The sequence below is a fragment of the Barbatula barbatula genome (assembly GCF_947034865.1).
Source record: "Barbatula barbatula genome assembly, chromosome: 17".
Classification (NCBI taxonomy): Eukaryota; Metazoa; Chordata; class Actinopteri; order Cypriniformes; family Nemacheilidae; genus Barbatula; species Barbatula barbatula.
In genome coordinates, this window is record NC_136780.1 from 12452756 (window position 1) to 12467714 (window position 14959).

A 14959-nucleotide genomic window follows, 5' to 3' on the forward strand; every position below is an offset into this window, starting at 1 on the left:
ACAAGTTAGTCATCCATAACTTCTTTAAGTCAGTCACATATAAAGGTAGATTGGTCAATTTAAAAAGAAAGTTGTATCTAGAACTTATTGGACATATTGCTAGTCAGGGAGACCAGTTGTTAAGACACAGTCTTAAAGGGATAGTTCATCCAAAAAGGAAAACTCTGTCATCATTAACTCATCCTTACCTCACCTGTATAAAGTTCTTTGTTTCAATGAACAAGAAGAATATTAGCAATTTTTAGTTCTGGGACATCATCTACTCGGCTCGGCTCGGTTACATGACATCCCTCGGGTTGGTCATTCAGAAGCATGGCTTCTCCTATCACTGCTATGCGGATGACACACAACTCTACCTGTCATTTCAACCAGACGATCCTACGGTCTCTGCTCGCATCACGGCATGCCTGAGTGACATCTCACTTTGGATGAAGGATCATCACCTGCAGCTAAACCTTGCAAAAAACGGAACTGCTTGTGATCCCAGCCAACCCAAAGATTCACCACAACCTCTCCATTCAACTAGGCTCATCAGCTATTACACCGTCCAGCACAGCCAGAAACTGGGGGGTGGTAATTGATGATCAGCTTAACCTATCAAGTCAAGTTGCCAGCACCACCCGGTCCTGTAGATTCATCCTCTACAACATTAGGAAAATTAGACCTTTCCTATCAGAGCACTCTACGCAAGTCCTAGTCCAGGCTCTTGTCTTGTCCAAACTGGATTATTGCAATGCGCTTCTGGCTGGACTTCCTGCTTGCACAATCAAACCTCTCCAGATGATACAGAAAATTCGGCGGCAAGAGTGGTCTTCAATGAACCGAAGAGAGCGCATGTAACTCTGCTCTTCATCAGGTTACACTGGCTCCCTGTTGCCCCCCACATAAAGTTCAAAGCTATGCTCCTGGCCTACAAGACCACCACCGGGTCCGCACCATCATATCTTCACTCTCTAATGCAGACCTATGTTCCTGCCGGAGAGAACGCAACGTTAGCCAGCTAGCTCCTTATTATAATTTCACAAAGTCATCTGGAGCCATTCCATAGCTTAATGTGAAGGACAGAAGTATATTTACATTGTTAAATAAAAGCTTACAGAAACTCCTGCTTCCCTCTGTGGCTGTCAATCATTCTCCATTCAGCATTTAAGCAGCATGTGCGCTGGTTACAGCAGGAGGCACGGTAAAACTCTCCAATATGCTATATTATTAGCATATTAAAAGCTTATATTTTTTGTCGTGTCTATCATATCTGGTTGCCCCATTTAAAAGCTGCACAATACATTTAAAATAAGCAAAATTTAAGTGTATATTATTTGTGTGTAGTGTAGTAGGCTATATACACTTTTATATAAATATTATAAAATTGTTAAATGTATGATTGCCTGAATTAATTATATAATTGTTCTAATAGTAATTTGTTTTTATTAACATGTTTAGATTTTATAAAATTACTGTAGATATTTTCAAGAATTACTTTTTGCTGCTGATTTATAACTGTCAGGACTCTGTCCTTCCTGTCTCGAGTTCTCTAGCTCACTGGGAGAGTCATGACATTGCCACGTCTTTTGGGTTTTATGTGTGGAGACACGTGGCTATTGCTGTTTCTTGGCAACACGTGTCTTCCTGTTATGTCTCTCAGTCCTGCCCTCCTGTCTCCCGTAATCTTCTAGTTAGGGTTTCATTCCCATCATCTGCTCTGTGTTTCACCCTCGTTAGGGTTTTATTCCCATCACCTGCTCTGTTATTCACTCTCATTAGGTTTCATTCTTATCACCTGTTGCCACTCTCCCCATGTAATCACTCCTCGTTAGTGTCTCCCTTTATATAGCCCCAGTTGCACTCTGTTCAGTGTTGGTGCGTTGTCTAATGTCTGTTTATAATAAAATACTTTATTATGTTTGGATATCGTCTCACAGGTATTGCTCACCTTTTATACCTGTCCTCGTGTTTGTTGGATTTCCCTTGTTCCTGTTTCAGTTTGTGAAATTATTTAAATTCCAGATTCTTGTTTTGTTTGGTCCCCCTCGTGGGAAGTGTTTGTTTGCTTGTTTTTGTGCATGTTTTCCCATTGTGGGTTTTTCATTTAATAAAAATTTTACGTTAACCCTTCGTCTGCCTGCATCTGGGATCTGTCCATGCCATTTCACGACTAACTCACTAAGTTTAATAAAAAAATGGTCATAGCATTTTAATACATTTATTTAGTATTTAAAGGTGTTAACTAATCTTACACTGCAAAATGATAATTTACAAAGGATTAAATTCATCACGGTGGTCCACCGTTCTATGAATAAGGCTGCTAGAAGTTAACACTAATACAAACATAGCACAGGGCCCCAAACATCTCCGATAACATTCATGTATTTTGTACTTGATGAACCAAGGTTTTACATTTAAGTTAAAATGTGTTATTTTACGTTTAAGTTAAAACTTTACTCAGTTGTATGGGATTAATTTGAAGTAGTTAGACCCATGTTCACATTTCAATATTCTTTACAAAATGTGTAGTTACAGTGTACTTGGTGTACATGAAAACAAACTTTTAAATAAACCACATGAAATCTTTGGTAACACTTTACAGAAAGGTGCTATTTGTTTACAGTAGAAAAGGCATTAGCTAACATTAGCTAAAAATGAACAACTTAGTTTTTCATTAGCTCTTTATTTATCCCTGTTAATGTAAGTTCATGTCAATACAGATTGATTCATTGTAAATTAAATAATGTTTACAGTGACAACGTTTGATTTTAATAACGTATTAGTAAATGCTGAAATTAATTAGTATATATTTTTTTAAGATTATATTTTGGGGCGTTTTTGCCTTGATTTGGACAGCTGTTGCTTAGAGAGGACAGGAAGTGAGGTGGGCGAGAGAGAGGGGGTGGGAGCACTATTTGTCAGAGCACGTTAGCGCAAGGCTATCGGCTCCGACGAAATTAATTAGGATATTAATTAATTAAATGCTAATGCATTAAGAAATTGTTAGCACCTTATTGTTAAAGCTACACTATGCAGCCTTTAAATAATGTCTCTAAAAATTATTTTGGTGGTAGAACAACTCTTAATGGGACAAATTCTATTGCCACAGCTACATGAGCAGCCTCCTAGCTGCTCAAATCACACTCTGTAAATTCTGTGTCAGGGTCAGTACTGACAGCGCTGCCCATCCCCTGCTTGGGGAATTGTCTGACCTGCTTTTCAGCATATGTCACATATCTTACCTTAAGCCTGGGCAGAGCCAACAGCTAACTATAAGTTATAAGAGACATTCAAATTTGCATGTCTCTACACGTAGATGTTATCGGTATTTATTTTTAACATGCTAGGCACTATTCTCATAGCAAGTTCAGTGTAAGTTATTGTTTGCACGTATAACACAAAGCACAAGGCCTGGTCGCGAGTGTTTCCGAAAACAGAACTACAGAAAAAAAATTTGTTGGTTACTAAACACATTCACGTCCATGCATTGTGTTTGGGTCACTCAAAATTAGATATGTAGCTAACGTTAGCACGCTTGCTGTTATGTAGCTAAAACGCTATTCGCTAACAACTAACAACCACCTCAGAATCTACTTTGAGCTATTAATACAGCCCAGTAGTATACCCCACGGGAGCGCTTTAGTACATGCACAGTCTATGAAGTGACATGCTTAGTCAAAAAAAATCACGTGTTCTGCCCTGCCCACAGGGAAGCTTATACAGTGACAGTATTTAAGACACTGATAACAACAATTGCGTTTATCAACTACATGGGGGAACCATAAGCAAAAGTTCTCGAGTGTTGCTTTAAAGGTTTCCATGACATCATTTTCCAAAATCAAATCTTAACTTCCTATAACTATAAACAATATAAATCTGCTTTGACAAAACACACAATGTATCTGCTCCGAGTCCTAAGTCATAATTTATTCACAAATGAGAAACATCAGCTTGTTGTTATTAAATAGGCTATTGCATTGGCAGAACCTCTTGAGTAATGATTAGTAATCTAGAGAAGTTCAGAATCTAAAGCAGAAGTCAAATGTGGTTTTGCACGCACTCCACAACCTCTTTTGACTTTTTTCTCATTTTGCTTTATTTAACAGAAACATTTAGTTGAACGCATAACAGAAATAATTTAATAGTGGCAAAAAAACAAACACAGGCGTTCAGTGAAAACAAAGTGGTCAAAAACCGCATGACGCCACCTGCTCTGATTCCAAAACTCTTCCTGGCTTGTCCTCGCTATATGTATACAATGATGTAGGTTAAACAGGTGACCAGTAATGATAAACCACAACATACATATAATAATAGTTAATAAACAAAAATATTATAAACCTCTAAAAAAATAAAAGGCTACAACAATCAGAGAGAACAAAAAATATGATTGTAGTGGGATTGCCCCTTTAAGAGTAGTCTGCGTGGCACCTTTAAAAATAGCAGGGCATTAAGTGGGTGGGTACGTCAGGTAATCACGTAGCTATATAGACTATTTGAGAATTAGGTGCTTCGTGACATTGTATCGATGTGACCTGTTTGTGTAGGTCTTGTATCTCCTTCACTCCTCGAGAAAGGTAGGTTCTGTTAAACTGGTGGCTCAGACGGGAGGGAAATATAAATATGAGTGTTCGTGGGAATGTAACTTAATTCACATGTTTGCTTAATATGCTTGCTTGGTGTAATTTTAGATTAGTCGGGTGTGTCCAGACATTGCTAGTGAGTATGTGTGAGTGAGTGTCTTACACGTGAAAGGTAATATCATGTTTCCCTTACCCGGTTTGTGTGACTAAATCTGAGAGGAGTGGGGAGTGAGAAGAAAGCAAACGAAAATGTCGATTTGTTTTTCAGAAGTTGCCAGCTGCTGTTTTGCTGCGGTTATAATGGCGTTTCCAGTTTGGGACGCGGGATTCTTTTGTTGCATTGAATGCTCGCGATTGCTTTGAACGTCTTCATTTGCCTGTACAACGTTCACGTTGGAAGCGCTCTAAACCCGTGGCCGTTGACTCTGGCGCCACCGGGTTCGCTCATGTCGCTGGCGTAATATCATTGATTTGCGTTTATTCGTTGTCTGTGTATTTTGTTTAAATGTGTGTGTAATTGAGTTGAATTGAATTTTTTTTTTTATTATTACTCTTACATTATTATTATTATTATTATTATTATTATATAGGCTATTGTTTATTAACCAACTTATTTAGTTTATTTCGTAATTTGGGTTGGTTGTATCCTTTCGTTGTCTTGCTTTACATTTATGCTGCTCTATTACGGAGTTAAATAGTAATGGTTTATCTGTTCTGTTGTTCTTTTGACCTTGGTTTATTTGGGTGTTGAGTGGGTTTAAATTATATTTTGGGGTTTGGTTGGTTTGACGTGTTTTTTACTTGTATTTTTTGTTTTCTGAGTTGAGCTGTGACATGTTTATGCAAAGACATGATGCCAAAGAAACTAACTTAAGTTTATTTTGTTGTTAATTGTTCTTTTGATAGTGTATTTTGCTCTTGGGTGAGTATGGGTGGCCGGCCCAGGGGAACCGTCTAAACGAAGCCCATGTGGCTGATTCACATTGATTAAATTGTTTTATCATTGATGTTGAGCTCCCAGTTGTTTTTAGTAACTCTTTGATAAATACATGTGTAGTCTGTGGTTTTTGTCTCTGCTCGTCCTCTTCAGTTAGTTGAAAGTCTGTAATTCGGGGGCTCAAAAATTGGGGTCAGAGTACGGGCTTTACCAGTGTAAGTGAATGATCGTCATACGGTCACATATTACATATTATACATTGAAGTAAAAATTTAAAATCCAAGGAAACAAACCGTCCAAAAAAGATTTGGTAACACTTAAAGCAAGACTAGAGAACTTTTGCTTATGGTTCCCCAATGTGGTTGATAACGTAATTCTCTGTTGTCTGTGGCGGGCGGAAAGTAAAACGGTTGAGGTTTGAGCCCAGGAGGGTGGTTTATTTACAACGGGTTGTTGGGAACATTGCGGTGCGAGCTGTGGGGGAATTAGCCTGGTTCCCAGCGTGTGCCTTGTTCGTGGTTCCGATGTGTCCGTGTCTCTGAAAATCGAGGAAAACCAGCTGGACATTAGTCCGGTATGACCTGGAGAACGTCGTCTTCGGTTTTATGGCGGATGGCACCAACGTAAAGGTGCATTATTGCCAACTACTGTGTTGGAGTATGGCCCAGAGTTTGGGAGAAAAAAACTTTCTATATATTCATTAAACTCCCTTAATTAAATCCGTTCTTTTAAGATACAGAAATAAACGTTCTACTCCATTAGTAAACACATCTTTCATTTTTAATTCTTCTGTTCCCCTCTTAACATTCTTCATTATTTCTGGCTCAACCTGGAGAACAAGCTCACCTTCTCATTAGGTGAGCTAGATGGAGCGCAGATGCGGCGGCTTGATTGCGCCGTTTCCATGGCGACGCTGATTGGCCATTGGCCCGCTCGCCACAGTGTCACAATTACCGTCGCTGTGTAGCCTAATCTTCCCTATGGTCAACGCAATACACATTAAATTTGTTGAGCAAGCATGTCGCCTCATAAACTGTGCATGTACTTTAGCACAGGGTATACTACTGGGGTATACTAATATATCAAACTTAATTCTGAGGTAGCAGCTGGTTGTTAGCTGTTCGCACATAGCGTGCTGATTACCTACTTTATAAATCTCTTCGCTTCCTCCGACAAAACCCTCTTTGATTTTCCCTTTACTTGTTTTTGAGACAAGCATATTAGATAGCTTTGTCTTATAGTTAGCTGTTAAAAAAACTACCCAGGCTAGGAGTAAAGTAGGAGGCAGTTGTAGCTGTCCCGTTAAGAGTTGTTCTACCACTGAAATAACGTTAGAGACACTATTTTAAGGTCGAAAACGGCATAGTGTTGCTTTAAGAAAAGTTTAAATTTAGTGAATGAAAAGGGAACATTATGAGATTAATGGTGGCTCTGGTGAAATCCGAATGGCTACATTAGTAATTCAAGACTAACTTTATATTGTTTTAATCAAAGTAAATGAGATTAGATAATTGGCTCTGAATGGAATGATAGAATGAAGGTGCTTGTGCCCTTTAAAGGTTTATCAATCAAAGTCACTGAAATATTAAATGATGACTGAATTAAACCATTGAACACTATTTTACAATCAAAATGCAAAAACTGACCTATGGATTGTTATTGCGTAATAGTTGTTTACCCAAACATCTGGTGACAATCCAGCTATTTTGGGGAAATTCGGTTCATGTGAGTTTTGGTTAATCATTGGTGTTATACAGGGATGAAGACTTTGTTTGTTTGTGTGTTAAGAGGAAATAATATAACAATGTCATTTGGTTTCTTTCAGCAGTAGCAGACGGATAGAGTATTTTTGCTGACAAAACTCCCATCATGGCTAGATTCATTTGTTTGGCTGGTAAGTGATTGTTTTGGAAAATGTTTTTCAACGAGTTTGATAGTTTTATGTTTAAACTTTTCGTATTTTTTTCAGGGTTTTTTTTGGCACTGTGTCATTTTGGTAAGTTTTGTATTGTTATTATGGATAACAATCATTACTGTTATTATTAGACAGCATATTTTGTTAATTAAAACTAAATATCTCATTATTAAATGTTTAATTATTTCAGGATTGGCTTCCCAGCTAATATGTTACTTCACAAACTGGTCTCAGTACAGACCTGATGTTGGCAAGTACCTGCCGTCTAACGTGGATCCCCATTTATGCACCCATTTAATTTACGCGTTTGCCATGATTAATCAGGGAAATCAACTGAACACCTATGAATGGAATGATGAAACTCTCTACAAGTCTTTTAATGGACTGAAGGAAATGTATGTTAACTCATATCAGTTTGATATTTAGCAAAAACGTTATTTGCTGTTTTCAGAAGACGTTTATGTGATGAAACAAACATTTGAATTGACAGAAACCCCAATTTGAAAACTCTCTTGGCTGTGGGAGGATGGACCTTTGGTACAGCTCAGTAAGTGTCCTGCTTAATCAAAGCACTGTTTTTTATAAATCGAACTGAAATTTTAATAATTAAACTCTTACTTTAGGTTTAGTATCATGGTGTCGACCCCGGCAAACAGACAGACCTTTGTTCAGTCTTCCATCAACTTTTTGAGGACTCATGGCTTTGATGGTCTTGACCTGGACTGGGAGTTTCCTGGTTCCCGTGGAAGTCCTCCAGAAGACAAGCAAAGATTCACACTGCTCTGCAAGGTACTTTTGCATTTACTCTTCAAAACCAACAGCATCATCACATTCAAATGAACACAATTTAGGTTTATTTCTATAGTGCTTTCACAATTTTTAAGCTGTGCCGAAAACATGTTGAACAACCAGCAGAGACATAAAAATAATATAGGTAGTTGACAAATAAACTGTACCAAGCTAATTATCTGAGAATTACAATGTAAAAGTTGTATAACTTGACTTTGAAATGTAAATATGATTTACACTCCCTTTGTGTAATAACCTGATTACATTTTTTATAATTTTCTGAACTATTTATTATATACCATAAAATAAGATAAGAAAAGGTGCATGAATATAAGAATTTCTTGCATCATGTCTACGTGGTTCAATGCAACGCAACTCGATAAAAAACAAAAGAATGCATTGGAACCCATTCGAATTTTACATTGCCCACATTGGATGCAGTATGACATAACACAACAAACCCATAAGAACAAGCCGTTAGGGTTTGGTATGTTTAACTTTTGCATTAAACTGTTTATTTACAACTTTTAGTGTTCTTAAACCACTAAAAGTTGTAAATAAACAATTTTAACTGCACTGTTTTCTACTATAACTGTGAAGATGTGACCTCAACAGGAACTTCTGGAAGCTTATAAGGCAGAAGGTGATGCCACTGGACGTCCCAGACTCCTGCTCTCTGCTGCTGTTTCTGCTGGGAAGAATATCATTGATGGTGGTTATGAAATTGCTGAAATTTCTAAGTATGTTTAAAAAATCATTTAAAGTCTCATCTGTTTATTCATATTTTTGTGAATTTGGAATCCTTAAATACATATACAGTAACTGACAGAGGTGAGTACACCCCTCTCATTTTGGTAAATAACAATGAAGAAATGACACTTTGCTACAATGTAAAGTAGTGAGTATACAGAATGTATAACAGTGTAAATGTGCTGTCCCCTCAAAGAACTCAACACACAGCCATTAATGTCTAAACCGCTAGCAACAAAGTGAGTACACCCCTAAGTGAAAATGTCCAAATTGGACCCAAAATGTAAACATTTTGTGTGGCCACCATTATTTTCCAGCACTGCCTCAGCCCTCTTGGGTATGGGAGTTCACCCAGAGCTTCACAGGTTGCCACTGGAGTCCTCTTCCACTCTACCATGATGACATCACCGAGCTCGTGGATGTTAGAGACCTTGCGGTCGTCCACCACCTGTTTGAGAATGCCCACAGATGCTCAATAGGGTTTGGGTCTGGAGACATGCTTGGCCAGTCCATCACCTTTTCCCTTAGCTTTGGCAGTGGTAATCTTGCAGATGGGTTTGGGGTTATGTTAGAATACTGCCCTGCGGCCCAGTCTCTGAAAGTTGGGGGATCATGCTCTGCTTCAGTATTTCACAGTACATTTTGGCACTCATGGTCCCCTCAATGAACTGTAGCTCCCCAGTGTTGGAAGCACACATGCAGCCCAAGACCATGACATTCCCACCACCATGCTTGACTGTAAGCAAGACACTTGTCTTTGTACTCCACACCCTTGACACCATCTGAACCCAATTAGTTTATCTTGGTCTTATCCGACCACAGGAGATGGTTCCAGTCATCCATGTCCTCACTCTGCTTGTCTTCAGTAAACTGTTTGCAGGCTTTCTTGTGCGTCGTCTTTAGAAGAGGCTTCCTTTTGGGACGACAGAACAATTTGCCATGCAGACCAATTTGATGCAGTGTGCGGCGTATATTCTGAGCACTGTCAGGCTGACCTCCACCCCTACAACTTCTGCAGCAATGCTGGCAGCACTCATACGTCTTTTTCCCAAAGACAACCTCTGGATATGATGCTGAGCACGTGCACAACTTTTTTTAAATGACCATGGCGAGGCCTGTTCTGGGTGGAACCTGTCCTGTTAAACCGCTGTATGGTCTTGGCCACCGTGCTGCCGCTCAGTTTCAGGGTCTTGGCAATCTTCTTATAGCCTAGGCCAGCTGTAAAATTTCTTTTTTTCAGATCCTCAGCGCGTTCTTTCCCATGAGGTACCATGTTGAACTTCCAGTGACCAGTATGAAAGAGAGTGCGTTTACACCAAATTTAACACACCTGCTCCCCATTCACACCTGTCGACCATGCAACACTAACAATCGCATAACACCAGGGTGGGGAAATGGCTAATTGGGGCCCAATATGGAGTACAGGGGTGTACTCACTTTTCTTGCCAGAGGTTTAGACATTAATGGCTGTGTGTTGAGTTCTTTGAGGGGACAGCAAATCTACACTGTTATACAAGCTGTACACACACTAAACATTGTAGCAAAGTGCCATTTCTTCAATGTTGTCACATAAAAATATAATAAAATATTTACTAAAACATGTGGAGTATACTCACTAATCTGAGATACTGAATGCTTTAAAAGACATGCAAATGCTGAAACATATCCTGCTGTTATTGAACAACTTTAATATCCACTAGAAACTAAACAAAGTTGTTGTTGTGGTAATGCAGGTATTTGGACTTCATCAATGTCATGACCTATGACTTTCATGCCTCATGGCAGCCTTTCACGGGACACAACAGTCCTCTGTATCGTGGGTCTAAAGACACAGGAGACGACATCTACTTCAATACTGTAAGAAAGCCTTACAACCTTTATAACCTCTCATCATTTAATAACATGAACTGTTAAAAAGCATATGACATGATTGTGATATAAAAAAATCATATGATGTACATGGAGAACAACCACCCTATTTGGAGTGTTTTACCCAAACTTTGCTACTCGGATACTACTAACTTTAATTTAGGAACCGTAAATGAATAAGTTGTAACTAAGTAATACTTTAAGGGGATTTATAGAAATGTACAGAAATTCATAAATTGAAGAAATATAATAAGTATATATATATATATATATGTGTGTGTATGTGGTTTTGGTATTACCAACATGTTGAACAACCAGCAGAGACATATAATAATAATATAGGTAGTTGACAAATAAACTGTACCAAGCTAATTATCTGAGAATTACAATGTAAAAGTTGTATAACTTGACTTTGAAATGTAAATATGATTTACACTCCCTTTGTGTAATAACCTGATTACATTTTTAATAATTTTCTGAACTATTTATTATATACCATAAAATAAGATAAGAAAAGGTGCATGAATATAAGAATGTCTTGCATCATGTCTACGTGGTTCAATGCAACGCAACTCGATAAAAAATAAAAGAATGCATTGGAACCCATTCGAATTTTACATTGCCCACATTGGATGCAGTATGACATAACACAACAAACCCATAAGAACAAGCCGTTAGGGTTTGGTATGTTTAACTTTTGCATTAAACTGTTTATTTACAACTTTTGGTGTTCTTGGTATTACTAGAAATAATTGTAGCATCAAGAGAAGCATTGAATTTGTTTAATTGTGTTTTAAGAAAAGTACTCAAAATACGCACATACAAGTTGTAAAAACCACTGGCACAGCCAGGAATCACAATGTGGAACCAGAGAATATCAGGTGGACCTAAAATAAATCTAAAATAGGCTACACAACTTCACGTGCGCTTTTTATTAGTTAGGCTATTTATTGATAAATGTAGAAGAACAAGCAGTGATGTGATAATATGATTGGTCAGTTTTACTGTCTTACTGTTCCGTGTAGGGCTGTTCAATTCTGAATTTTTTGGAGTTGATTCCAATTCTGGGTTTGGGAATCAAAAGAATTGATTCCTAGCTGCTGTTTTCGATTCCGGCTCCATGCAGAGTTTTACTTATTTAAAAAATTAGCAATTTTTAATGCAATACAATTTTCTAAACTGTCACTTTTTACATGTATTAATGTTTATTGTTTCTATAACAAAAACCTTAACTAAATATGTCATCAATGACATCAGATAAGGGGCGGGGCATGTGCTTTTGAGTCGATTCTGTAAATGGAAATTCCAACCTTTCGAATCGACTCAATTATCAACGCCTTGCAATTGAGGAATCGATTATTTTTGGAATGGATTCCCAGCCCTTTTTACAATAAATTTTTATTGTATTCATTTTCAAGCATTACACTTATCTTGATCTTGAATTACTTCTCACGTGGACAGAGTTCGGATCGATCCTGGAAGTCAAATATGTCTAATTGGGGAAATCGGTCGACTTTTATTGAAAATAATATTTTAAAGTTTATAAATATAATTTTTTATGATAGTTTGTGTCATATCAAAGGGTTTTATGGATGCAGAATATTTTCTGAGGGTTCACTACTGCACAATAGTACTCACATAACCCCCCCGGTGCAAGCATGTATCGTTGCTGGAGTGCATAGAGGCCTTTGAAACTCGCCGCTTTGCTTGTGTGAGCAAACAAAACGGAAGAAAACACTGTATCTGGACTAAAATCATCGTCAATCGCTTGTAATGTGAACCTCATGGGAGGAAAACCCAACGCTTCCGGAGGCTGGGTGCGCTGTCCGGTGATGTCCGTATCTCTCTCGCTCATAGCTAGAAGATTTGCCTTATTGGTCCAATAACATATATACTCAATTTTAAACAGAAATAATCACACATGCTTGCATATCGCTTATTCACCCACGACAAACTCCCTGTGTCTCATTACCTCAGTCTCTTTTGACAGACTCCTTCACTCAATAACGTTACATTCATACACCTTAGAGGTAATTTTAAGCCAGCCAGCATTTCATCATATAACTTACAGCAAACTAGATTGTACACACCATGTTTTTCACATGATGTGTATAGAACTTATTAATGGACAAGTGGAGTATTACCTCCCAAGATGGCGGCGCCACTGCAACATGCACATTCTCTATATCTACCAAGCCTTACCTAAGATGGCGAAATGAACATTGGGCGTAGAAATTTAACAGTATTAAATGAAATTCAACATTATCTCTGAATTAGAGAGTAATACACGATGCTTATACAGATGATATACGAACGGCTAAAAATTTTACAATAAATGTTTTTTATGTGATTACTCATAGGATTATAGTTCTATGGGGAAACATACCAATAAAGGATATACAAGCAGGGAGTCATTGCTAATAACAAGGAAGTAAAAACAAACAACAGGAAATAAGGATAATAATGTGTTCACCATGACAATGCAGGATTTCGCCATGACATACTGGAGAGACCAAGGTGCCCCTGTGGAGAAACTAAGGTTGGGACTTGCAACATACGGACGGACGTTCAGACTGACGTCCACGGCCAATGATGTTGGAGCTCCAGCTGATGGTCCTGCTTCAGCGGGAACATACACCAGAGATGCTGGATTCTTGTCCTATTATGAGGTCATATCACATTCAGGCACAGTACAAACTCAAAATGTGATAAAGATGATCTCCAGTAACATGAAAACTGAATAATTATTATCCATCAGATCTGCAGCTTCCTTAAAGGAGCAACACCACATTGGATCGATGATCAGAAAGTTCCATATGCAACCAAAGGAGAAGAGTGGGTGGGCTTTGACGACAAGATCAGCTTCGAGACAAAGGTTATTATACCACGTATGAGTTAAGCCTACATTAACATACATGAAATGTCTGTTGTCGAACATATACAGTACATGCTGGAAGGTAAGGCAGGGTTATGAAAATAGCACAAGGTATACACTAAGGTAATTCAACGTGCTTGCTGCTTAACTGGAACAAAAACAGTGAAGAAATATAAGAAGTTAAAGATGCATAAAACCTAAACATTATGAAATACAATTCTGTCCATGCATCAGGTTCAATACATTAAGGACAATCAGTTTGGAGGAGCGTTTGTCTGGACTCTGGATCTCGATGACTTTACGGGACAGTTCTGTGGGCAGGGCAAAAGTCCTCTCATCAGCCACCTGCATCAGCTTCTTAACATCAGTACTCTCAATTACACCCCACCATTCTCCTTTCCAGAATCACCTCTTTTTACCCCAAAAACAACACAACGGCCTGTCGGAACTCCAACCAAAGTTCTACCATCTGTCCCTGTAAATGACTTCTGTGCAGGCAGGCCAGATGGGGTGTACACAAACCCGGCTGTCCGTACGTCCTTTATGCACTGTGCCTCTGGCAGAACTTTTGTTAAGCCATGTCCTGCAGGGCTCGTCTTTAATATAAACTGCTTGTGCTGTGACTGGCCTCTCAATGTGCAGTAACCGCCCAATGTCATATGATGTAGTAACGCTGTTGTGGAGGAGAAATGGGTGAAATGTTAAGGTTGCGGTGTAGATCCTTCTGGTGACAATAGTGGCGTTTTTATCCTAAAATACTTTTGGGACTTACAAACTTTACATGTATTTTCTAATATTAATATACATTTATTTTCTAATATTAATATTATGCTACATTATGCAAGTCTGTCTAATCTTTTGAATTAAAATTAACCTGATTTAAGATCGCAAAGTTGTTCATTATTTCAAGGACTTAATATGGTAAATAAAATGTCATAAGCAGCACCTTCAATTAAACCGAAAATGGTGAAACCTATGGGATGCAATACTTGTTTACACACGTGATTTTGTGACATCTGGAGTAGATGACAGTGCAGCTGCTATTTTTGGTTGATTTGAATCATGTGTGTTTTGGTTAATTGGTGTCATAGGGAGGTGAAGTCTGGGTGTAGTGGAAATAATATCAACAATGTTATTTAGATTTTTACAGCCGTACAGACTGAGCTGAATCAACCACCACCACATGGTGGCTCGATTCATTTGTTTGGCTGGTAGGTGATTAACGTATACCTAACGTATTACAACTACTCGCGTTACTG

The 14959-nt window shown here is 38.3% G+C and overlaps 1 protein-coding gene across 3 annotated transcripts; it reads left to right on the top strand.

The window, feature by feature from the left end:
• The first annotated feature begins 4446 nt into the window (after positions 1–4446).
• On the top strand, positions 4447–14675 carry LOC306906609 (acidic mammalian chitinase-like). 3 transcript variants are annotated; one of them, XM_079478182.1, is made up of 12 exons: positions 4447–4559; positions 4674–4701; positions 7328–7396; positions 7472–7498; positions 7608–7812; positions 7908–7964; positions 8041–8206; positions 8822–8946; positions 10690–10813; positions 13312–13494; positions 13584–13700; positions 13935–14674. In XM_079478182.1, exons 3-12 carry the CDS (start codon positions 7372–7374, stop codon positions 14343–14345), a joined length of 1440 nt encoding a protein of 479 aa, XP_079334308.1. In that variant the 5' UTR covers positions 4447–4559; positions 4674–4701; positions 7328–7371; the 3' UTR covers positions 14346–14674. The 3 variants fall into 3 exon arrangements, with proteins under 3 accessions (XP_079334308.1, XP_079334307.1, XP_079334309.1); XM_079478181.1 differs by lacking the exon at positions 4674–4701; XM_079478183.1 differs by lacking the exon at positions 4674–4701 and having other exon boundaries at positions 4452–4559; positions 7331–7396; positions 13935–14675.
• The last annotated feature ends 284 nt before the right edge of the window (positions 14676–14959 follow it).